The following is a 25,615-nucleotide window of genomic DNA, read 5'->3' as shown; positions in this document are numbered from 1 at the left end:
CAGATGCACTGCTTCATCGTCTGTAATAACAAAACATTAGAAATAGCAAGTCCCCTGAATTCGGGGGATATTTTATGAACATGGTTCATTAACAGTGAGAATTTAAGAATTAAAAGTGACCATGAACGTGGTCTTGGTGTTGGAAGGCGCAGTGTTCATCGTGAAATGGGATGCAAACTTTAAAATTTCAGGTGTGCCCTGACTCTACCCCTATGAAATATAAACGTTTACAACCAAAAACTGAAGGAATTTTCTTGGGATTTGGGAATGAAGGGTGATTTTTACAAAAGTTTTCTTCAATAATGATGATATCTGATTTTTTTCAATTAAAAATAAGTAGACAGACCGTCCACGCCAGGTGGTGCTGGATGGAAGAGTTGCCACTGGGTTAGCGGCCTAGCAGGAGAGGCTTCCAGAAGCAGAAAAATAGACTCTAGAGGGCTGCACATGTGCCTTACATGTGGACAAAGGTGTTAACAGACCAATTGGACAGAAGGAAGCCCCCTCGAGATCTGCACCAGTATCAGTAGGAGAGTAAAAGAAACAGGGCAAGAGGGCACCTGGGTGGCTCAGTCAGATAAGTATCTGTCTTCAACTCAGGTCATGATCTGGGGTCCTGGGATCAAGTCCCACATCAAGCAGGGAGCCTGCCTCTCCCTCTCCCTCTGATCCTCCCCACCCCCATCGTGCGCTCTCTCTCTCTCTCTCTCTCAAATAAATGCTAAAAACAGAAAGAAAGAAATGGGCAAAACCTCTGTTGTTGATTTCCTTTCTGGCGATCAAACTGAATGTGGGAGACCAAAAATCACTAGTAAGTACTTGCGATTGTCAGAAATAAATAGTCAACATCCTTGGGTCTTTGCAGAGGCTCCAAAAAGGAGTTTGGGCTGCTGTGGGTCATCCGTCCTTTGTGCAGACACAAGTGCCCTTGGACCAGACACAGGATGACCTTCTGTCCACTCTGCCTTCTTCCCTGGGTTTCTAGGCACATATCTGCTGGCCCAGGCCTGTGTCTCCTCCTGCCCCGAAGGCACGTGGCCCTCGGCGAGGAGTGGAAGCTGCGAGAACTGTACAGAGGACTGTGTCTCCTGCTCTGGAGCCGATCTCTGCAGAAAGTGCCAGACATCACCAGACTTTCCTCTCGTCCTCCACAAAGGCAGGTGCTACACCAGGTGCCCTGAGTAAGTGTCCCTCTGCCTTTCTCGTCCGGCTCTGGTTCATTCCCCTATGGCATTTAGAGGGCAATTCCTTCTTGGACCAGGAACGCCTCCCCATCCCCGGTGACAGAGCCTAGGGACGTGTCCCCCTGTGACTCTGGATGACATCGCTATTGGCCATAGCAGCCAAAGCGTGCACACTTCTCCCTCAGGACTGTGATACGTATGTTTTTGACTTTTGTGAAAATACGCATTTCTTCCGCCTTGTGGCTGTGATCGAGGAGTTGTCTTTCTTCCATGACCAAAGTTAGGGCTGCAAATACAGGAACCTCTTCTTAAACATTTGCAGTAGGTGAGGTGTGAGGTATAAATAATAAATACAGAATCAGACCTGCTAAATTACTTATGGATTCCTCATGGTTTCCTCAGTCCTTTGGTTCATAATTCCTTTTCTCTCCCCATCAATGGTTCCACCTCCAGGATGTAAAAAGGAAGTGGAAACGGCACCTGGAAAACTGCATCTGGGAACTTCTGGTGACGAGCAACATAAATTCTAAGTAGAATGACTGAGACAGTGTGGGGTTTTTCATTGCATGAACCAAAAAGCTTAAAATCCAGCACTGGTTACCTCAGCAACCAACACTTTGTTGAAGACCCACAATCTTTCCATTTTGTTCTTGTATCTTCTTCAGCTTGCCATCCCCTGAGCCCCTGAGCCACGCTGTCTGCCCCGTGTCCAAACCTCACCACCCTACACAGCAACAACCAGAGACAGAAAAGGCAGGAAGTCGGAAAACCGACTTCCCTTCACATCTCATTAGCCAGAATGCATCCCTTCCACGCTCCAAAAATGATCTCTGGCCAGAAGGATGGAAATAGAAGGATCAGTTTCGGCTACACAAGATCACCCCGAACACCCAAATAAAATCAAACACTGACAGCCCGGAGGACTGGAAAGAGGGAGGCGAGGAAGGAGTCTGGGGGAGTGACCAACAGAATCTATTTGGACGAATTAGAAATTTCCCACTGTTTAAAGGAACTTGACGCTAGAGTTACAAGACCTATGATAGAAGTAGATCATTAGCTTCTGGATCCGCTACTGAGGCAGATCCTGTAGGTGCAAACACCAGTCAGGGTACTCGAGAAGCCTCCAGGCTAGTGGAGAAGTCAAGCATATTCAATTCTGTTCTGCAGATAAATCGTTCGCATCTGCTAGATGTAAGAATTGACAGTAGAAGCTTAGTTATAATCAACTGAAGGTTCTCCATGGGGTCCCAGAAAGCTAAGATACTACTGTATAAGGGAGTCTGGTCTTAGCTTTCATCTGGATACAATTTGGTTCCCTCTCTTCTACTGAACTGCTTCTTCTCCAATTTTTCTTCTGTAAAACTACGTAAGATAGATAAACTTGATTCACCCCCGTCCTATTTCTTCCTGATACACTCAGTACATTTTTGTTTCCTGAATAAATACAAGAAGGGCTGAAGGAATGAGGAAACAGATGTGAATGAGTTCATTAAAACGTCAGGTAAAGGGGCGCCTGGGTGGCTCAGTGGGTTAAAGCCTCTGCCTTCAGCTCAGATCATGATCCCAGAGTCCTGGGATCGAGCCCCACATCGGGCTCCCTGCTCAACGGGGAGCCTGCTTCCTCCTCTCTCTCTGCCTGCCTCTCTGCCTACTTGTGATCTCTCTCTGTCAAATAAATAAATAAAATCTTTAAAAAAACAAAAAAAAAGTCAGGTAAAGAGACCGTATAGGATGCCTCATGGGCACTGATTCAAAAAGGACTCTAGTAGATGAGTTATTTGCTACAATTCTTCACCCTTCCATGGACCTATGGCCTCTACTTGTCACTTTGCAGCAGCTTCCACAGACATTGAATGGACTGCCTTGATCTTGACTTCGGGCAAGTTCATTTGCTTTGGCCAACGGGTTGTTAGCGGAAGGGAAGCAGAGCTTTACAACCTGTTTGCTTGGATGAACTTGCCCTCTTGTTCTCTGTCATGGCTAAGAAAAGAATGTGCCCCAGGAGATCCCTGTGCCAGGGAAGATAAAGGGACAGGAAGACCAGAATTCAGGGTGTACCTCGGGGCACAGCCTCTGTCCCCCAGAGTACATGCCTGAGTAGTACACGTACTGAGAAGCACATGTGCTTCCCCTACAATGACATATGCCTCTTTGAGCACAAGCTCAGCCTAGATCTGCCCTCCCACAGACACACGGGTTATGTGTTTGGAGGTGTTTTGCACTATTATGACAACAGCTGACAAAACAGAATGAAAACTGTAGAATACAACTGTAATAGATACCTAGGACATCGAAGTCCATATCCTCTACACTGGTTTGTGATTTTCCCGCTTCTGCACGTTCCAGCTCTTTCCTCCAGCTTTTTTTCTTCCAAGGAATTGTCTATTTTTTCCTCATCTTCCAAATCTATTTGAAAAGTTTGAGGTTTTCATATGTCCTGTGTTCGCCAGTCAGTATTAATCTATGGCATGATAATGTAATCACCAGGAGGTCCAATATATACAGACACCAGACTCCACCTGGAAGAAAGTCAGTCATAGAAATATATCTTCCTGTATATTTGTAGGATATGTTTGTGCTGTAAATATGTTTGACACTGTGTTCAAACATTCTACATGTGTGTTTGGAAGAAGCCACTGGAGACTGGCTGAGAGCAGCCGAAAACAAAAGTGGTTCTAATTTTATAGGGCATTAAACCTTCTGAGCTTTTTAAAAGTAACTTTTTAACTTAATTCTAAGTGAACATTTTATATCAAAAACTAAATTCAGTAATTTAGTAAATGAAATTTTTTCATTAAAAATGTATTGGATAAAAAGCATTTTCTACTCTAACATAGGCTCTAATTTTTAAAAAAGGAATAAGGAATAAAAACCAGGGGTGCCTGAGTGGCTCAGTGGGTTAAGCCTCTGTCTTCCGCTCAGGTCATGATCTCAGGGTCCTGGAATCAAGCCCTGCATCGGGCTCTCTGTTCAGCAAGGAGCCTGCTTCCCTCTCTCTCTCTGCCTGCCTCTCTGCCTGCTTGTGCTCTCTCTGTCAAATAAACAAATAAAATCTCTAAAAAAATAAATAAATAAATAAAAATAAAAATTGGGAGACAAAATAGGGAAACCAGAAGGTGGCTGAACTATGCACACATTAGCAAAAGTGGCTTTCGGGCGCCTGGGTGGTTCAGTGGGTTAAAGCCTCTGCCTTCAGCTCGGGGCATGATCCCAGGGTTCTGGGATCGAGCCCCGCATTGGGCTCTCTGCTAGGCAGGGAGCCTTCTTCCCCCCTCTCTTTCTGCCTGCCTCTCTACCTACTTGTGATCTCTGTCAAATAAATAAATAAAATCTTAAAAAAAAAAAAAAAGTGGCTTTCAAACCAACCACGTTCACAAGGACAATACCTATCCTATTCATCTTTCTCTTCCCAGATGTGACTTCTGACACCTCCTTCCTCCGTAAATCTGACCGCCTCGTTCTGCCCCACAGTGGCAGCCGCCCTCCCAGCATCTTCAGTCCCAAGCCCTCTGCCACCAGGCATGATTCATTTCCCCAGCCGGAAAGCGTCTCCAGTTGTGCTCTGTCTTCCCCACAGGGGCTTCTATGCAGCAGACAGCACATGTAAGCCCTGCAGCGCTCCTTGCAGAACCTGTGAAGGAAATGCCACCAACTGCCACTCTTGCCAAGGAAGTCTCACCCTGCACCAGGGAGCATGCCGGGAAGCCTGCCCCGAGAGGCACGTGGCCGTGGAGGGGGTATGCAAGGCTTGCCCTGAGATGTGTCAGGACTGCATCCATGAGAAGACGTGCAAAGGTATGTGGGAGCATCCCAGGGGAGAGTGTGGCTCTCCCAAGCCACCGCTCCTGGGGACCGACTATGGGGGTGGGGGGGGGGAGGTGTCCATGCAAAATGGAGGGAACCAGTCTCCTTACCTTTACTGAAATAGATCCACCTCCCTGCCCATCACTGAGGAAATCAAGGCTGAGATTAAAGCCTCGCCATTACAGATGCTTCAAGCAAAGACAAACGAAAGCCCTGCTTCTGTGGGATTTCTCCCACACAAGGGTCCTGAGCACTTAGGGGTCATCTCAGCTGCTGGAAATTCAGACAAGAACCTGTAGTTCCTGCCTCTTTGAGCACAAAATCTCATAGGGAGGCTGATATTAGGGAAACAGAGGGAGCTAGAGAAATGAGCTAAACAAATGCAACTGTTATAAAAGATACGAAAGAGAAGTTCAGGCGAAGACAGTCAGACTCAGGAGAGCACTCTGGCTAGGAGTTCTTTCTCCAGAATTATCTCCAAGATGGGCTAATCTCCTCCCCAGAGTAAGACCCATTGAATGATGCTGTTCTATTGAAGGGATTCTCTTGGTGTGACCCAAAGTGTTTTCTTGGTTTCCCCCCCAAATAAGAGAATGAAGACAAATGAAAGAAACCCACAATGCATTCCTCCCACTGAGTAATTATGTGTATGTCACCGGTCTACCCTACCAGGGAATGAAAACGTAACTAATGCAAGAATGTTTAAACTGCTTTTGCACTGAATACAGCCTGCGTTTCAGGTTTTCACCAAAACCTCCAGCAGCTCTTCCATAGCTGGTCTACCCCATCACTGCAATTTTTTTACACCTCTAAGGGGCAGATCATTTCGGGCTGTAAACCCAACACCAGGCCACCGTATATGGTCTTCTCTCCCAAAGCTTAGAGACGTGAGGCTTGGCATGGGGCACACACATGGGACACGGAACACTCTAGTAGGAGCCAGTGGGGTCTGGACAGGCTAGTCCACTCCAGAAGGAAGGAATTCCTCTTTCCTGTGCCTGAGGGGGTAACTTGCTGCTTCCTACTCCCTGCAGAGTGTATGCCTGAGTCCTTCCTGTACCAGGATATGTGTCATCAGTCCTGTCCCCGCGGCTTCTACGAGGACACACGCAAGTGCATCCCCTGCCACGAAGACTGTCTGGAGTGTAGTGGCCCCTCGGCGGATGACTGTGACCTCTGTGCCGAGCCATCCCTGGTTCTCTACGATGGGCGGTGTTTGGACGAGTGTCCAGTGGGAACCTACTATGAGAAAGAGACTAAGGACTGCCGAGGTAAAGGCTTGCACGAGTCTGACCAGGCATCCCCAGGGCACCCGCCACCACAGGGGTGTCTGCTGAGACAAAGCACGTGTTGGGGTCGGCGGGGTTCCAGCCCCGGAGCTGTCATCCCACCCGTGTCCCTCCGGCTCAAGAAAGCAGACTTTTGAATCTGCTCTAATTCATTATTAATTTTAAATGAATCGTTCATCAGCTTTGACCAGGTAACTTTTCTTGAGAACAAGTCAGGCTGACCCTCCTCCCAACACAGGCTCTGATGGCTCTGATCCGCTGATCAAAAAGAACTCCCGTGTGAAGCTTCACAGCAGACACGAGCCTTCACAAGTCACCCACAATGGAAGTGTCTTGGTTTTTTTTCTTTAAAGATTTTATTTATTTGACAGACAGAGATCACAAGTAGGCAGAGAGGGAGGCAGAGAGAGAGGGGGAAGCAGGCTCCCTGCTCAGCTAAGAGCCCGATGTGGAGCTCAATCCCAGGACCCTGGGATCATGACCTGAGCTGAAGGTGGAGGCTTTAACCCACTGAGCCACCCAGGCGCCCCTGGTTATTTTTCTTAAACCTTGAAGCTGCTAAGGGGCGACAGCAGCATAGGGAAAGCTGTGCCTTGGGGGGCGGGGGGGGGGTGTTCTTGGTGCCTCTTGGGTCCCTCATCAGTTTGCTCCCTGCGGTGACCCTCCTTGGTTCCTCGCCTGCTTCAGCAGGTCCTGCCCTGGGACACCCGCCACACTCAGCGCATCAACCCCAACCCGTTCAAGGCAGGATCTGCTCTCGTTGATGCCTCCTTATGTTTTCCCTACGTATCAACGGTTGGCCGCAGAGCAGGAAAAATAAATGGTCTATCATTAGAATTCTCCATTAAATGAATCGCCCTGGGCTAACCTCTCCAGAGTCCCAGCGATTCGGCTCCCGCTAGGCAGCCAGGGCTAACTTGGCCCATGTCGCCACCAAGCAGGCACTGTTAGGCAGCTCTGCAGAGGTGGTCCCAACAGCAGTGGGAGCTTGAGGGTGAGCGCCAGGGCAGGAGAAACCCGGGGCAGCCATGTTCTAGAACGCACTCAGAAGAAAGATTTCCATGTCACAGGACGTGGGGATAGAGCCGACTCCTGACAGCTTTCTGCTCCAGCCCTAGGATCTGGATCCACCTCGTTGTGGGTTTTATGTAAGGCACCCTTTAGTGTCCGTGCCCCCCCAGGAAAGACCATGGACTAGAACATGGTAGAAGACAGGGTGGGAGAGAGCTTGGGGCCAGTTTCCTTGAGAAGTTCAGCAACTCAGCCAAAGGCTGCCATGCCATCGTGCCTGTACCTGGACAGGAACTGAGGCTCAGTTTATGGCCTTTCTCTGGTGTTCAATAATACTGGTGATGTGCCATACAGAGAACTTTGTGGGCCTCATTTACTTGACTTACCTGACTTAATTTTCTCATTGAGAAAGGCCCTTGGTTCCCATCCCTGGTTGCCCATTAGAATTACCTGGGGAGCTTAAAAAAAAAATACACACACACACACATATATATATATATCCTATATATATCATATATATTTATATAAGTATTATATAATAAATATATTAGTTATATTTAATAATATGGTTATTATATATTTTGTTATATATAATATATTTATATATGTTATATATAATATATATAAAGTAAAATATATTTTATATAATATATTTATATATTATATAGTAAAATATATTTATATATTTTAATATAATAAAATTATATTTTTATATTTAAATTATATATAATATGTAATATGAATATAAGTATAAATTATATTTAAGTATATATTAATTATATATAAAAATAAATATTTTCTATTTCATATATATATGGATGTCTGGGCTCCCCTCAGACCAACTCAACTGTTGGGAACTAACTAAAGGCAATGACTCCTTCCACCAGTCCAAAGTCAGGCTGAGGGAAGCTGGTACTAGAAGAAATAGGGTGACCACCGGTCTTTCCAGAGAGAAGAAATAAAGGACCTGACCTGAAAACTTAAGATTTAGGTGGATGTGGAGAAGCATCCAGAAGTAAGAAGGATCTCCTCTCTAAGAACCACAGGACTTGTGATCCATTTGGATCCCCCAAATTATCCTCTATGAGACAGCAGAGGCACCTCTAAGAATCCCACACCTATCCCAAGGCACTGGGGCAGAAATAGCAGGAGCTCTGATTAAGCTCCTCGGTTCAACTCCTAACCCTGTCCATTTCCAGCCAAGTGACTTGGTACCTTCAGCCTCAATGTCCTGCTCTAGGTGTCTATTCTATTCAGTAAATACTCATTGGGGGCCTCCCATGTGCTGTGAGCACATGGAAGACAGACCCTAAAAAAGTAAGTCAAAAGGAAAAGTCAGGGCAGGGGAAGAGTAAGTTGGGCAGGATGGAGTTGAAATTAGAGCAAAGGCTGCCTGAAGACATCACTGAAAATATAATCCACACATGTATCGAGGAGAACCACACAGATACTCTAGGCAGAGGGAACAGCAATGGCTAAAACCCCGAGGTAGGAATGAACCGTTTTGATTTTATCTAACAAAAAGTTACTGAGTGCCTGTTACAAGCCAAGCCCTCTCACTGGAATACAAGAGGCCTTTTTTTGATCCACAGGTTATTACAGTACATCCCAACAACTGTTGTTCGTGATAAGCGCAGGGTGTTCTGGGAGGATTAATGGAGGACGGCAGTTAGAGTTATGGGGTGAGCAGGCCACAGACCGGAGTGTGACCACACCCTACAGAACTGCTTATTATTCTGTTGCAGTTCTGGTAACTACACTGAGTCTAATATTTCTGGATTTGGCAAGAAGGGGTTCTCTAGATACTACAGAGATGAAACAGCCATTTTTCTTCTCATTTGACAAGAATGCTCTATCCAGAGTCCAAGGCTCTACCCAACTTGGTGGTGCCCCATGCCCTAGTCCAGAGTCCTGGAAATCTCTGAAAGGAAGGAGGAAGAAGTGTGAACACGCCTTCCAGGGACACCCTCATCCTCTCCCCCTTGGTCTTGTGCCCACAGATTGTCACAAGTCCTGCCAGACCTGCTCATCCCCCGGGACCTGTGTGACCTGTCAGGAAGGTCTCCTGGTCAACCACCACGGGGACTGTGTGCCTCACAAGGAATGCACTCCCTCTGAGTACTGGGACGTAGAGGCTCTGGGATGCAAGCCCTGCCATGCCAAGTGCTTCCGCTGCACGGGGCCTACTGAGGACCAGTGTCACGCCTGCCTGAGGGACCATCTTCTTCTCAGTGAGTCACGTGTCCTCTGAGGGGGGCTCTCTCCTCCCCTGCATCTGGGAAACTACCTTCCATATCACCTGGCACCTAGTAGATGTTTGGTGTCCTTCTAATTTTTCACTTCCTATTTGGAAAATTCTCAAAACTACAGAAAAGACAAAAGTACAAAGGACGTCACACATGTGCCCTTCACCCACCATGCCCACTGCTAATCAGACGCCCCGTTTGCTTCATCATTTGTGAGCTCGCTCTCATCTCTTTCAACGTGTGTGCCTACATCATCCACAAAGAATTTCTTCCTGGCCATCTGTGGAGGTGATATACAGAGCGTGGCTCCTTTCGCATAAATACTTTAATATGTATTTCCTCAACTAGGGATGCTTTTTGACATAGCAATGGTATGGCTGTTGATGTAAGTGAATTTAACATCAGTACTTCACTATATCACCTGTTTTATAATTTTGGCCATTTCCCTGAGAACAGGATCCCGTCTCCAATCAGGTATTGCTTTCGGTTCCCGGGTCTCTGTAGCCCCCTTTAATCTGAATCATTTCCACAGACATTTTTTTCTATAGAATACTGATGATTTATTATTTTTTGAAGATTTTATTTATTTATTTGACAGACAGAGATCCCAAGTAGGCAGAGAGGCAGGTAGAGAGAGAGGCGAAGCAGGTTCTCTGCTGAGCAGAGAGCCCGATGTAGGGCTCGATCCCAGGACCCTGAGGTCATGACCTGAGCTAAAGGCAGAGGCCCAACCTACTAAGCCACCCAGGAACCCCTAGAATATTGACATTTTAGAAGAATACGGTCCCTATCTCTCTATGGGAGTCTGTGTGAGGTTTCCTATGACTAGATGGAGATGATGCTTTCTCAGCCAGAATACTCCACAGGTGATGTCATGTCCCCGTGGAGATCCAGGATGCCACCTGCCCCTCACCCGTGAAGCTGTGGTCACCTGTTCAGAGTGCTGGCCAGGGTCTCTGCTGCTTAGTTACTGTTTTCCGTTGCGAGTAACAAGCAGTGTGTGGAAAGACACTTTACAATCATGCAGATAAGCAGCCCCTCATCAAAATTTCCCCTGGGTTTTGCATCCAGAGATAAATGAATCTTCCTGAAATCTGGTGTGGTCTGAGGTTAACTACCTCCAGCAGATCATACTGGAAGGTTATCACCAATGTGAATCAATGCCCTCAGGTTTCCAGGTGACTGGGCTGACACACGTATGCAAGAAAGAAAATGAAACGAAGTTCACTCAGCTAGAAGAAAGAGCAGTGGAGGGGTGTGGGAGAGAGGGAAGGAAGAGATGAGTGTATTGATGACCTAGAAAGGGTTAGCATCTGTCTCCCTAACCCAGGAAACCTGAGAAGCAAGACACTCTCAAGGACACTGTCTCACTCCTCCTGCACCCTCCCCTCCCGCCATGGTGAACCATGGCGAGCGCAGAGGAGGTTTTGCAGACATGCGTCATACCTGATACCAAAACAGACTCTTTTCCTTCCTTGGCAGACACGACCTGTGTGCAGGACTGTCCCGAGGGCTACTACGCTGATGAGGACAGCCACCGATGTATCCCCTGCCACAGCTCTTGTAGGACGTGTGAAGGGAGACACAGCACACAGTGCCTCTCCTGCCACCCAGGCTCGTTCCAGCTGGAAAAGGAGTGCCTGCTGCAGTGCAGGGAAGGGTAAGGCGCTCAATGCATGCTTCCCTCGTTGAACCCCAAAACCACTCTGGGCAGCGCTACCGGCAAACCCATTTTGCAGATGAGGAAGTTAAGTCATATAATACCGGGTTGACGTCTCAGTGCTAGGAAGAAATAAAGATGAGAGTCCACCCAAGATCTACTGATCTCTAAAGGCTTTCAGCTAGGGGCACCTGGCTGGCTCGGTCCATACAGCACGTGACTCCTGATCTTAGGTTCATGAGTTTGAGCCTCATGTTGGGTGCAGAGATTACTTAAATAAATAAATATCTTAAAAAAAAATATTTCAGCTAGTTCATAGTAATGGACGAGGACACGGGAGAGGCAGAGTGACCCAGTGAGGTAACATGAAGGGTCGATCATCAAGTTAGAATCACGGGTCACACTTCGTTACTAATTTGAAGGTAAAGGCAGAGGCAAAGCATTCTTCCCTTAGAGAAGTCTGAAACCATAAATATAGGTTCTTCTTCTTCTGCATTAGGATTTGTTCTGATCAGATTTAGGTGAGATCTAAGCCAGGTATGCGGAACATCAATTTTACAAAGGGAAAAATTTCAATTAAATATTCCCACTTACACGCCACCAATGCTCCAACCTCCCACACCCCCATAAATCTACAACGTACAGGTTTAGGTGCCCTAAGCAACCCAGACACATAGATGTATCCTCCTAAAAGCATGTCACAAATAAGAACTCTGTAATTTTTTTGCTAGGAGAAACTTTAAGTGTATTTATCAGAAGGTCTGATTCCAGCATATTTGAAAGAGGATTTGACGGGAGTCCTCCTTTTTCTGCCCCTAGGAATCTCCAGTACAGAGAAAGATGTAGATTACAGGCCCATTGCTAATTCTTCCTTCCCAGTCAGTCACCTAAGGCATTGAGGGTTTCCAGACCCAAACTGAAAGGCTATCCCCTTGGACTTTCCCCAATGCGTCTGCCCAGATGAGACCTCACGCTTCTTTCCTTCAGCTCTACAGCAATTCCTGCCTGCACTGTGTGCTGAGCCCTGCCCTCATCCATTCACTCATTCATTCCACCCATGTTTGATGAAGAACACCTTGGATGTAAAATACAAAGATTTTGACCTTCAAGAATTGATCCTTCCTGGGGCATCTGGGCGGCTCAGTCAGTTAAGCGTCTGCCTTCGGTTCGGGTCATGATCCTGGGGTCCTGGGATTGAGCCCCGCATGAGGCTCCCTGCTCAGTGGGAAGCCTGCTTCTCCCTCTCCCTCTACCCCTCCACCCCTACTCATGCACGTGCTCTCTCTCTCTGTCTCTCAAATAAATATTTAAAAAAAAAAAAAAAAGAATTGATTCTTCCTATATATTTCTTACCAAGAAAATTACAAACATGGAAAAAAAAAATCTCTTATTTTTACACATATTACTACAATACTCAGCACAAAGTCACACACCTCAGCCCTCAAAAACACCAGCCATACGGATCCATGAATAAAAGGCCGTACCGGACAAGAGCGGAGAGAGGGCCACCTGGCTTGGCCTTTCCTCTTCATTACAGAAAGTGCCTGAAAAAATCTGGATCCAATGAAAGGAATCTCCATCTCCCTCAAATCAAGTCATTAAACATTTTTATGCACAAAAGGGTATAATCCTGTCATCTAAATAGTTGTAGACCATCAAATTAAGAAGATAATTGTTCTGTTGTGAAGTATGTGAAGTTACCCACTGGGAAGAGAGGCACGAGTTGCCATAAATTTCTCTAATGAGGAATGAATGGGATATTAATGAGGTATAAGTGGAAATATTTAACAGAAATGGTTCCTTGTACAAAATCAGTGTTCCACACACATTGCCTCAACCTCATATTAAATCTCTTTGCCTTGGAAAGGCAGGTATATGATCCTCTGAACCCTTTACCCACACACATGATTTTTTGTGTGTTTAACCTCAGAACAGGTTTTTTTTTTTAATATTGTATTTATTACTTTTGAGAGAGAGAGAGAGAGCACAGACAAGTGGGAGGGAGGGGCAGAGGGAGAAGCAGACACCCTGCTGAGCAGGGAGCCCCTCATGGGGCTCGATCCCAGGATGCTGGGATTATGACCCAAGACGAAAGCAGACACGTTAAGCCACCCAGGCACCCTGGTGTGTTTCATCTTAGAAACAACCTATCAACATTTGTAATATTAGTAAAGAATATATATGCTGCTTTGAAGTTTACAAAGTATTTCTACTCAGAATAAATTTTTATATTATGATCCGGTTCTCCAACAATACTCAGAGACTGACTTATTCTTCCCATTTTACAGATGAGAAAATAGAGGCTCAAAGATGTTAAGTGACTTGCTGAATGTCACAAGGCTACTAATACACAGTGGGGCCAAGACAATACGTCAGATCTTCTGACTTCAAGTCCCTGTACTGTCTATGTGGGAAAGCGTGGGTTTCTACCTCTTCCCGTGGCTTTCTCTTCCCATCTTCTGTGGCCTTTATTGGCTCTTCAGTTCCTGGCTGATGCTTTCTTTATTCTCCTTCATCACCGGGTCTCACCCAGGCTCGCCAGGCTCGGCTATAATTTTCTTCACCTGAAGGCAGAAGGTAAAACAAGGCCTGATTTGCCACAGGCTGGGCCACAGAGATACAAATGTCCTCACTCAGGTCAGGGACAGGTGGCAAGAGAGAGGTGGACTCGCGCTACCTTGCCCTGGATTTAGTTTCCAACGACTTTCGTGGAACTGAAATAAACTTTAGGGAACCCAATGTGGCAAAGAGTCTCAGCTCAGAGAAGCCAAGGGCAAACCACTGAAGCTTCTAGAATAGCTTAAATGTGCCCATGTCCAGAGATACAAAGAAGGGTCGGAGGATGTCTAGAAGTTCACCTTTGTCAATGATTTCTTTTCTCTCTTCTATCTTACTCGAAATTTTTTTATTTACTTAGCCCTGATTTGTTAGAGTGGTGAACAGGTAGGTTCAAATCACATGAGCCCACTTCACGAGCAGTCTGACATTAAGCCAATTGTCTGAATTCTCTGAGCCTCAGTTTCTACTTACATAAAATAGAGATGATAATATCTAAATCATAAGGTTTGTTTTGAGATGTAATCATATGATTCATAATTATCACAAATATGTGTGATTCATGATGTGCCAGGTGCTATCCTAACAATTTTCTCGACAATAACTTGTTTAATTTTAGCTACTAACATTGTCCCCATATTACAGACCTGAGACAGAGATGGTGTGGGACTTGCCCAAGGTTGCACAGCTCGAGTGGAATTGCTTGGCTTTGACCCCATGCAGTTTGTTCCAGAATGCGGGCTCTAGCATCTTACTTTTAGGTTCAATAAGGTGAAATAACGCCTATGAAGTCCCGAGAGAACTACCATGTACTTAGTAAAAAGTTAATGAACAGTGATTATGGCTATATTTAGCCTCCAAAAATTTTTTTCAGAGGTTACATCTATTATGATGTAAATACTAGCATCACTCATGTCATTTTCTATTTTAAGATAGATTTTTAAAAAAAGATTTTACTTATTTATTTGTCAGAGAGAGAGAGAGAGCATGTGCAAAAGCAAGGGGAGAAGGGGAAGCAGACCCCCTGCTGAGCAGAGAGCCCAATGAGGGGCACCATCCCAGGATCCTGGGATCATGACCTGAGCCGAAGACAGACACTTAGCTGACTGAGCCACGTACGCATCCCTAAAGATAGGAGATATTTTTTAAAATTATGAAACCAGAAGAATCACTCAGAGGTACACTGAAAACATCTTCCCTACCCTGATTCCATTCAACAAAACTTGAAGCTTAAATTTTCGGGTGGAGAAGCATATGGTTATAGAGAAGGCAAAAGTAGTGAAAAATCACTGCAGTTCAAAAGAACTTAGGTAAGTTCTTGTGTGTGTGTTACCGAATTTAATACAAACAGCAGGGGAGGGACTGTAGTGCCCCATTTAAAGATAAGAAAACTGACTTATACTGTTGTGCCCCATTTAAAGATAAGAAAACTGAGTCATCAGATTTATTAGTATCATTACAGGCACACCTTGGAGATCCCACAGTTCACTTCTAGACCCCTGCAATAACATGAATATTGCAAGAGAGCAAGTCAAATGAAGTTCTCGGATTCCTGGGGCACATATGTAAAAGTTAGGCTTACGCACTACTGTAGTCCATTAAGTGTGCAACAGCATTATGTCTAAAAGAGCGATCGACATACCTAAACTAAAAAACACTTGATTGTGAAATAAGGCTAACCGTCGCCTGAGCTTTCGGCAACCACTGATCACGGATGACCATAAGAAATATAGTAATAATGAAAAAGTTGGAAATGTTGCAAGAATTACCAAAATGGAACAGAGACAGGAAGTGAGCAATTGGTATTGGAAAAAACAGCGCCCAAAGACTTGCCCCAAAGCACTCGCAAAGCATGACAAAATGAAGTGTGCCTATAGTAGTAACCTGTCCACTGAGGAACGTTAACAAGTAGTCTTAAGTCACACAACTCGGAAATGAACACTGTGTGACTAACCCGGCTGTTTCTACCACGCCCAGGTTAAGAGCAAAGCTTAGTAGTGAGTGTTCCGTGTGCCCGCTTGGTTGCAGGTATTACGCAGAAATCTCCACGCGGCGGTGTGAGCGGTGCAGCAAGAGCTGCAGGACGTGCGGGGGCCCGCGGCCCACCGACTGCCTGTCTTGCGACACGTTTTTCTTCCTGCTCCGCTCCAAGGGAGAGTGTCTTCGCACCTGCCCTGAGCATTACTATGAGGAGCAAAACACACGGACGTGGACATGTGAGAGATGCCACCCGACCTGCGACAAATGCAAAGGTGAGGGTGTGTCTGTCATTTTGCATGGGTGTGGTTGGGAAGATGCGGATTCCTCTGGGCCTGGCCCGGAGAGCGCCGTCCTGCTGTCTCTTCGGGCCCCCATCCTTCCAGGTCCAGATACAGGCATCGTCCCCCCCAGGAGCGGATTCCGCCCCCCCCCCACCCGCTCTGTCCTCCTCTGCTTGTTGAACTTGGAATCTGCCTAGGGAGTTTTATTTTTATTATTTCAACAATTGCTTAAGATGTCTGTCTCCAGCTAGCCCAAGCTCCGTTCTCACCTCCCTGAGACTTCTCTGTCCCAGAGAACCCTAGAATCAATGTGTCCCAGAGTAAACACAATCTAGGCCTCCTCTAGCAGTCACTCTTGCTGTTAATGGACCCAATGTCCAACCAATACCTTAACGACATCCTTCCCTTGCGTCCTGCTGACCCACCTGCTTCCCAACCAAGGTAAACTTCAAGGTCTGCTGATTTTCTCTCCGAAGCACTTATGTACTCCGATCTCTGTTTCATTTTTACTCTCCTCATTTCCATTCTCAGCGACTCTCAGCCGACTTTCTGAAGTACCAGCATGTGACCTGGCCTCTGGTTTTGCCACCCCCTTCCCCAGGTCACCCTGCACAGTAATTCCAGACCGACTGAAAATTCCCGTCTGCTGGGCGTGGAAAGATAATCAGGCTGTATTATTCTCAACATTGAAGAAATACCTCTTACAATGTTTTAATTGTTAAAACCTATTAGGTTAATATTGGTAGTTGGCCCAGTGTATTTCCGCTATCCTTTACAAAATTATCTTGGCTATTTCCAGCCCCTTTTCTATATAAATTTTATACTCAGTCACATTTTATTTAAAAAAATCCCTTGGATATTAATTGGCTTTACACTGAATTTATTTGGGGGGAGCGGAATCCATCATTATGATCCTGAGTCATCACATTTATGAGCATGGTCTATTCAGCAATCTATACATTTATTTGTTGTCCTTCAATAAATCCAATTTTTTTTTTTTAATTTTTAAAAGGTGATTCAAGTTTTTCCCCAGCCAGTCATTTTAGCTTAGGACTTTGCCTCTCCTTCCTTGTATTATAGAACCTAGAGCCACTCAGCGCCACCAAACACGTCATACTTTCATGCCTCTGCACCTTTTGTCTACATGCTTCCTCTTCCTGGAGAACAACGCTGGAGGGAATGCTCAACTTAGAACACCCAGTTTGGGCGTCATCTACTCTGGGAAGCTTTTCCTTTGGGGGGGGGGGCTTTTCTTAATCCTCTCAGAAATGCTCTTCCTTACTCCTGATTCTGTAACAGACTGTTTTATCATAGCTCTTTTTACATTAATTTTAATCATGTCCATCTCTCCTATTAATCGTGTGACCCTCAGGGCTGGGACTGTGCCACATTTATTTTGTATACTCTGTTCTAGTCTAGACTGTAACACATAGTAAACGCTCATTTACTGTTTGCTGAAAGAACACAAAACAAACACATCCTGCAGTCTTTTTGCAAATTGGAAAATTTGCTATTCTTAGAGATCCAAATGTTGTGTCTCCTTCTTGGGAATTCCTTATTTAATGTCACTCAAACTTTCCTGATCTCTATGTTTCCCACCTACTATTTCATATTTTTATTTCTTTGACTCTCTGTGGTTTATACTAGGTTAATTCCTCAGTACTTCATGCCACCCCTCCAATTTGTTCTCTGTATTTAGTTTGAAGTTCAGCTCATCTATTATTTTAGGGTTTTTTAAATTTAAATACCTTACTTTAAATTTTTAAAAATATTTCTTTATACCCATCTCTCTTTTTTTAAGATTTTTTATTTATTATTTGACAGAGAAAGAAAGATAGCGAAAGAGGGAACACAAGCAGGGGGAGTGGGAGAGGGAGAAGCAGGCTTCCTGCTGAGCAGGAAACCTGATGCAGAGCTGGACCCCAGGACCCTAGGATCATGACCTAAGCCGAAAGCAGACGTTTAATGACTGAGCCACCCAGGTGCCCCTATACCCATCTCTTTTTGTTTCATATCTTCAGGTTTGTGTTTCCTAATTTATCCTTTCTTTATCGATATTATGTCTTTTTATTGTTTTACTATCTTTAATACACTGATTTTTAAAACTTTGTCAAAATTCTCTATAAAATTGGTATTATTTTAAGTAAACTCATGTTGTAATTGTCGATTGTGTTTGTCATCTTAATGTTCATTTTCTCCGTATATTTTGGATATTTGGTCTTGAGATCCTTTTGAGTGGGAAATTTCATCCTTCACCCACCCCCTTTATCCCTACTCCTCTCAGCCTAGTAGTTTTTTGGTTAACTCGGCCCCTGCCCCCCACCCTGGAACTGAGTCCAGAGATAGGACATCCCAGCCTTCCTGAAGGGGATGCTGAGGACAGTGCAGATCCCATCAGCAACCCAGCTGGCAGCCCTGGGGAGTTCCTGGTCTGGAGGTGAGATCTTCAGGGGCAGTGTCCCCCTCTCACTCTTGTTTTAAGATCTCAGCTTGGATTTTGGCCCACATCTAACAGGAAGCACTTTTTAGTTCCTATTATGATAGAAAAGTTAAACTCACAGACACCATCCCCTCCATCTAGTCTCAGAGCAAAGCAGATGGGTGGCATCTGTCAGACAACTATTATGTATTTATATTCCTTTTCTGGTCCAAAGTGATTTCATCTTATTTTTTAACCCATATAACCTTTTATTTATTTATTTATTTGTTTATTTTTTTGTTTGTTTATTTTTGGTTCTGTTTATATTTATTCTACTATTTCAGTCCGTGGAGTGTACGGGTTAGGCCAGAAGCTGAATTCACATGTGATTTTTTTGATGTAGGTGTGTTACTAATGGACAATCAGATTCTTGGAAGAGCACCATGCCCTAAACTATCCTTCTGCTATACAAATGCCTAGGGGTCGGGTATAGTTAGAGTGTTTGTTTTGGTTTTTGGTACTTAGTACTGTTAGATGAAACAAGCAAATGCCAGCCTGTTACAGTCTGCTTCTACTCTTGCTTCCTTTCCCTTCCAAAATGATTCATCTCGGAGCAGTTAGTTGACCCCATAGAAACATCAAGAATGGAGATGAGAAATTCAGCTCCTTCCCCACCCTGGGAGAAGACCGTCAGCCACCCTTGCTGTCTACCCACAAAACTGACCTTCCTAAGTACTATCTTGATGATATTTTATTTTATAATAACTTCTCCCCAGGTGCTTCCCAAGTACATAGGAATCTAGTCTTCTCCAGACTGAAGGTGGCTTCCATTATCACTATGCCTTAATGCCCCCCAAATCTACTTCTCCTTCCCAAATGGTTTTCCTGAACTCTAGTTCCATACAACCAGTTGCTTGCTAATGAGCTGTTCCACATTTCAAACTTGAAATGTAAATGCAGTTTTCTCCAGCCCCCTCACCCCATCCGTCGACCACCTTCGCTCATGCTCCCCATCTTGATGAACGGTTCCACTATCTACCCAGTTGCCTGAGGCAGTAACCTGGTCAGATTACCCTCTAATCCCCCTGTCTCAACCCTTACATTCGGTTTGTCCTCAACTCCTGTCCATCCACGCCTATCTCTTAACTCCCTCTCTCTCTCTCCGCTTTGTAGTATCAATGCCTTAGTTCAGACTCGTATCTCCCCTAACCTAAGTTACTCACCAATCTCTAACTGGCCTTCTTGCTTCCAGTATTAGCCATTGTATACCAACCGGTCCTCCATTATGTTCTCAGATTGATCTTTCTATGTGACAAATACCATAATGATACTTCTCTGCTTAAAACTGACTCTCCCTCGGCAGTGCCTGCGTGGCTCAGTTAGTGTCCAATTCTTGGATTTGGCTCAGGTCCTGATCTCAGGGTCCTGGGATCACGCCCTGCATCAGGCTCTGCACTCAGCGAAGAGTCTCCTTATCTCTCTCCCGCTGCTCCTCCGCCATGTTCGCTCGCATTGTATGTCTCTCTCTCAAATAAATGATAACATCTTTTTAAAAAATGACTCTCGGGGCGCCTGGGTGGCTCAGTGGGTTAAGCCTCTGCCTTCGGCTCAGGTCATGATCCCAGGGGCCTGGGATCGAGTCCGGCATTGGGCTCTCTGCTCAGCAGGGAGCCTGCTTCTCCTCATCTCTCTTTCTGTCTGTCTCTCTGCCTATTTGTGATTTCTCTCTCTGTCAAATAAATAAATAAAATCTTTAAAAAAATAAAAATAAAAAAAAATAAAAAATAAATAAAAAATGACTCTCCATGGATTCTAGAATAGAATCTTAACTTAGTTAACTCTGAAAATGAGGTTCGTCGTCTTGGGCCTGACCTCACCCCTCACCACCTCCTCCACCACCCTCTAAATCCAGATGTAGTCAGTTTCTGTAAACCTGAACCAACCTTGCCCTTTCTCTTTCCTCAATACTTTCCCTCGCCTGCTGTGCCTGGCTACCTCTTTCTAACCCATTACAGTCGATATTTCCTCCACAAAGCCTTCCTTAATCCCTATATTGTGTTCCTTTAGTACTCTCCATTCATCCATCTGCTTAGTTATCCAACCAATGTTTCTCCTGCAGTATGGCCCAGACAAGGGTTCGTGCCCTGGAGCGCAGAGGGCATATTTTATGTTATTTATTCTTTTTCTCTGTCTCTTTAAACTGAGATCCTCAAAGGCAAAGATTAATACATCTCATTTGCCTTTGATTTTGTTTGTTTGTTTTTGTCTTTAATCAATTTATTTACTTGTTAGACAGAGAGAGAGATAGAAAGCAGAAGCAGGGGCAGAAGGAGAGGGACAAGCAGACTCCCCGCTGAGCAGGGAGTCTTGCAAGGGGCTCGATCCCAGGACTCTGAGATCATGACCTGAGCAGCCACTTAACCGACTGAACAACCCACCCCCACATCTCACTTACCTCTGTATCTCCAGCACTCAGCACAGTCATAGAGATGGGCAGTGACAGCGGCCAGTGGCTCCAAGGGCACTTCAAGCAAACGGTGATGGTGCCGGGCAGGGAGGCCAAGCTTGCTGGGCTAAGGCCACCTCTAGAACAGTCCATGACACATATGAGACAGAGGAGCTCTGTCCTCTGTAGGCCTCTATTTCCAGCCCACCATGAAGGTGACCATCAGAGTGGCCCTCCAAGGCTTAAGCAGCAGGGGAAGTCCATCCAGCAGGCAGGGGCTGGAAAGACTTAAGGCCATGGTGCACAATCTCCAGTTCTCCACTCTGCGATTTCCAAGGACACCATGGACCTCATCTGCTTGGAGGGCAAATTAGGCAAAAATCGTTTCACGTCTTTCCTGGCCTGCCTCCATGGCAAGGTCATTAAGCTTGGCAGCTTCCCTCAAGTCCGCAAGGTGCGCGCCGCCAAGTTCAAAACCAATTTCCCCACATGCCAGGGGATTCTTTCTCCCATGACACAAAGTTAGAGAATGAAATGCTGCCGGAAGAGAAGCCGGGCACGAGTCACCTGGAGGGGCCGCCCTGCAAAATGCGCAAGAGTTGGCCCAGAGAGCAGGTCATGGTCAAGGTGCTTGAGAAGGTGGGGAGATAGGGGAACATGGACATCCCCGTGCTGGACCCACAAGAGGAGGAGATGACAGGCCGGAACTTCCACACCTTCAACTTCGGGGACACCTGAACTTCCAGGCCAAGGCGCATGCCGCGAGTACGCCTGTGGGCTTCATCCAAGCCCTGGGCCGCCTGAACCTCCCGTGGAAAGGCGAGCAGCGCCAGACCACCGTCTGCTCCGGAAGGTTCCTCTGGATTCCGAACACCTGAGTGACGCCTCGCCGAAGAAACAGCAGCTCGAGGCGCAGAAACTTCAGGAGCTGGAGGAGCAAAGACGATAAAAGCGCCAAGAGAAAGAGGCAGAGGAGAGGCACGGAGCCAAGGAAAAGACAAAGAATAAAAAGGGGAGAGAGAAAGAAAAAGAGAGGAGACGCTTCCCAAGAGGGAACAAAAACAGAGCGGCCATGAGCACCGCCCGAATCAGAAAAAGCTCGAGAAGCTACAAGCCGAGGAGCCGAAAAAGTTACGAGAGAAATTAAGGTGGCAGAGCCGAAGCAGCGCTCGGCGGAAGCGGCGCTCGGCGGAAGCGCCGTGGGCAGCCGGTCGAGCCAATCGCAGGGCTGCTAGGCCGAGCCCGGCACCGCCCATGGGGCGTGGCTGATAGCTGCAGCTCCGAGCCACCTGTCTGGCTGTGGGCTGCTACCTGCGTGTTTCCTGGGGGGTCAATGTCACAGCCCTCCGCCCCACCGCTTTCTTTGGGCTGCTTGCAACCATACCTCCTTCCCCCCCCCCAAAATAAGTCTTAATACCAAGAAGGATGACAACAACAACAACAACTTGGAATATGCAATAATTTTTAAGTTATCTTGGAGTGACTATCAGTGACATAAAAATTAATCTTAGCTACAAAGTGCTTAGACTGGTGGACGATCTAAACTAACCTGGAACTGGTCACATGCTATCCATACCAGGCCTAGAATTTCTTTTAAGTAACTCACAACGCGGTGTATCAGCACTATCCAAATAAAATGTAATGCAAGCCAAACACACATTTTTTATTTTTTTTTAAGATTTTATTGATTTATTTGTCAGAGAGAGAGCAGAAGCACAGAGAGCATCAGGCAGAACAGGGAGAGTAGGCAGAGGGAGAAGCAGGCTCCCCGCTGAGCAAGGAGCCCAATGTGGGACTTGATCCCAGGACTCTGGGATCATGACCTGAGCTGAAGGCAGACACCTAACCAGCTGAGACACCCAGGTGTCCCATACGCACATTTTCAAATGTTTCAGTGCTCACATTTTAAAGAATAAAAATAAATGAGTAAAATTAATTTTAATAATATATGTAGTTAACATATCCAAAATATAATCATTTCAACGTGTAATTGATGTAAAAATTGAGAATTTTACCTGCGAGGTCTCCACAATCTGATGTTTATTTTGCACTTATAGCAAAGCTCAAGTTGTCCTAGCCACATTTCCAGGGCTCAGTAGGGCTCAGTAGCGCAAGGGGTTAGTGGCTGCCATACTGGCCAACACAGTCTAATTTAGAATAATGGTTTCGGGTGGTATTTTGGCGGGAGACCATCTTCTTCAGAAGAAATCTTAGGCTGGATCCTATGATGCAAATGGACCCGAGCAGAGCTGCTCAGATTGGAGTGGGGAGCCCAGGCAGAATCTCAAGAGCCCCAGAATGCCCTCCTCTGCCCCTCATACCACTCCCAGGCAGTCCTGGAGGCAAGTCCATGAAAACTCTGCCATGCTGTAGCTCCCACCTTCCCCTATCTGCAACTGACTCCCATCTTTGAAAGAACTGGCCTTCTGAACACACTTGCATTAAGTCACCATTCATTTGTATTCTCTTATTTTCATTCCAGAGACACCTATAGTCACTGCTCAAAACTTCTAATTAGAATAAGCAAATGAGGGGCGCCTGGGTGGCTCAGTGGGTTAGGCCTCTGCCTTCGGCTCAGGTCATGATCCCAGGGTCCTGGGATCGAGCCCCGCATCGGGCTCTCTGCTCTGCGGGGAGCCTGCTTCCTCCTCTCTCTCTCTGCCTGCCTCTCTGCCTACTTGTGATCTCTGTCAGATAAATAAAGAAAAAATCTTTAAAAAAAAAAAAAGAATAAGCAAATGAGGGGATACATTGAATTGGGGGTACAGTGGGAGGGTGGTTGAAAGTTGGCATTATCCCTGGCCGTATCATAGTAAATATGGTGCTGGCTTTCCATTAGATTTTCCGAGACCGCCATTACTAGATGTGTGGGCCTTTATTCTAACTAGGATTGCCAGATAAAACCCTGTATTCTGATGTGCGAAATCTGACAACCCTGATTCCAATGTCCTAGGGCATTGCAGTGGGCTAGAGCCCTTGGGATTTTCATCAAGACCAGGCAACCATCATTAGATTATTTAATGTCTCAACCTCAGCCAACCAAAACAGAACACTAGTTTTTTAAGGAAAAAAAAGAAATTTTTTTTTTTTTTTTTTGGGCAGGGATAGTAGAAATTATTAGTGATCTTGTAAGCACAGTCTGAAAACCTATAAATATCTTTACTTGGGTTTGAGGATTTCCTCAGTGGATTAAGGATGATGGTTCTGAAGATTCCCAATCTCAAAAGTTCATCAGCACATCCAGAACATGAAATACTATTCAGGGCCAAAAAGGGAGAGCAATCAAGCCACAACAAGACACAGAGGAAGCATAAATGCATATTACTGTGTGAAGGAAGCCAATGTGAAAAGTCTATAGATTATAGGATTCCAACTGTGTGAGATTTTGGAAAAGGCAAAACTATGGTGGAAACAGTAGAAGGCCAGCGGATGGTCGCCAGGGGTGATGGGCAGAGAGAGATGAAGGGACAAAGCACAGAGGATTTTAAGGCAGTGAATAGACTCTGTACGACAGTCTCATGATGGATATGTATACTTATACATTGGTCCAAACCCATAGGATGTACAACAGCAAGAGAGAACCCTAAGGTAAACTAGAGACTTTGGGTGAAAATGATATGTCTATATAGGTTTATCTTTGGGTAAGAAAAAAAAAAAGTACCATGCTAGTGAGTGTTGATAACAGGGGACCCTATGCACATGGTAGGAGCAAAGTCCACAGGAAATCTCTGTGCCTTCCCCCTCTATTTCGCTGTAAACTTAAAATTCCTTAAAAAAAAATAGTCTTACAAAAGAAGTTCATCAACACATTCTACCTGATAATGTACGCGAAGGATGGCTGGTCCTAGCTGGGTGCATCTTGCAGCTGTTCTAAGGCCTTCTCCTCCTGTATTTGACTTGAACCCTAGATGGGCCTGCTGGAAGGCTTCCATGTGTGGGGCTCACTGTATGTACCATCCTACGCTCACTGTGCCGCACACAGCTGGGGCTGCTTAGTGAATCTTCCAGTTTTGCAAGATCTAGATTACGAAACTGGGGGACAGGTTTGCTCCTGGGTTATAAACTGGGTGAAAAAAAGGGATGGATTCCAAGGTACCTCCCTAAAACACTAGCTGTCATACTATGAAATGAGGAGACATAAAAATTACAGGGAAAATTTTGTAACCTAAATAAGCAATGTACCAACTGGATTGCATTCATTCAAAGTTGACTGCCCAGTGGTTTCTATCAGAGTTGTAAAAAAATTATGCCAAAGCACTGGACAGGGTGTGGGTAGGCAACAGATGGTCCCCCAAGGCCTTATATTACCTTTGTATGCAGTTGGCTCCTCCATAATAATCTCATTCTTTACCTTTACACATTTAACTTTTTATTTATCCTCCTCGCAAAATTATTTGAAATTAAAATCCATGCTGGTAGCCAAAACCACTGTAGTCTTTCCAGCTTCCTCTTCCTGTGTGGAATGACACCATGGATGTCCCCAGGGGTTGCTCTGTGTTGCTGAACTCGTCCTGTGGGGGTCAGTCCAAGGGAAAGCTAGTAGTGAGTTCTGAATTCTAAGGAAATCTCAAAGCCATCTTTATAGGTCCCACAGTTGCTGCAGATTCTTAGAAGCAATGACAAATGTAGGTTGTTAAACTTGGAAACAATAGGAAAACAATCTGGAAATTAACAAACTGCCTTTGGCAAAAGACTCTGCATACCCAGGGTGTATGGATTGTGCAATAAATCAATATAAG

General features: G+C 45.4%; 1 protein-coding gene and 1 long non-coding RNA gene across 3 annotated transcripts in view; one reads left to right on the top strand and one right to left on the bottom strand.

The window, feature by feature from the left end:
• Positions 1–22,028, bottom strand: part of LOC116571054 — a 72,681-nt gene extending 50,653 nt beyond the window's left edge. Inside the window, exon 1 of the long non-coding RNA XR_004277677.1 lies at positions 20,886–22,028. This is a non-coding gene — a long non-coding RNA (uncharacterized LOC116571054). The remainder of the gene's footprint in view (positions 1–20,885) is intronic.
• PCSK5 (proprotein convertase subtilisin/kexin type 5) overlaps positions 1–25,615 on the top strand; it is a 449,406-nt gene that overhangs the window by 414,034 nt on the left and 9,757 nt on the right. For both annotated transcript variants that reach the window (XM_032308751.1, XM_032308750.1), the window contains 6 exons: positions 986–1,181; positions 4,762–4,979; positions 6,023–6,259; positions 9,289–9,519; positions 11,017–11,194; positions 15,779–16,002. In XM_032308751.1, the coding sequence (XP_032164642.1) occupies positions 986–1,181; positions 4,762–4,979; positions 6,023–6,259; positions 9,289–9,519; positions 11,017–11,194; positions 15,779–16,002 (1,284 nt within the window). The remainder of the gene's footprint in view (positions 1–985; positions 1,182–4,761; positions 4,980–6,022; positions 6,260–9,288; positions 9,520–11,016; positions 11,195–15,778; positions 16,003–25,615) is intronic.

The sequence above is a fragment of the Mustela erminea genome, chromosome 12 (assembly GCF_009829155.1).
Source record: "Mustela erminea isolate mMusErm1 chromosome 12, mMusErm1.Pri, whole genome shotgun sequence".
Taxonomy (NCBI): domain Eukaryota; kingdom Metazoa; phylum Chordata; class Mammalia; order Carnivora; family Mustelidae; genus Mustela; species Mustela erminea.
The sequence above is the reverse complement of the archived record's forward strand: the minus strand, read 5'-3'. Positions and strand labels throughout refer to the sequence as shown.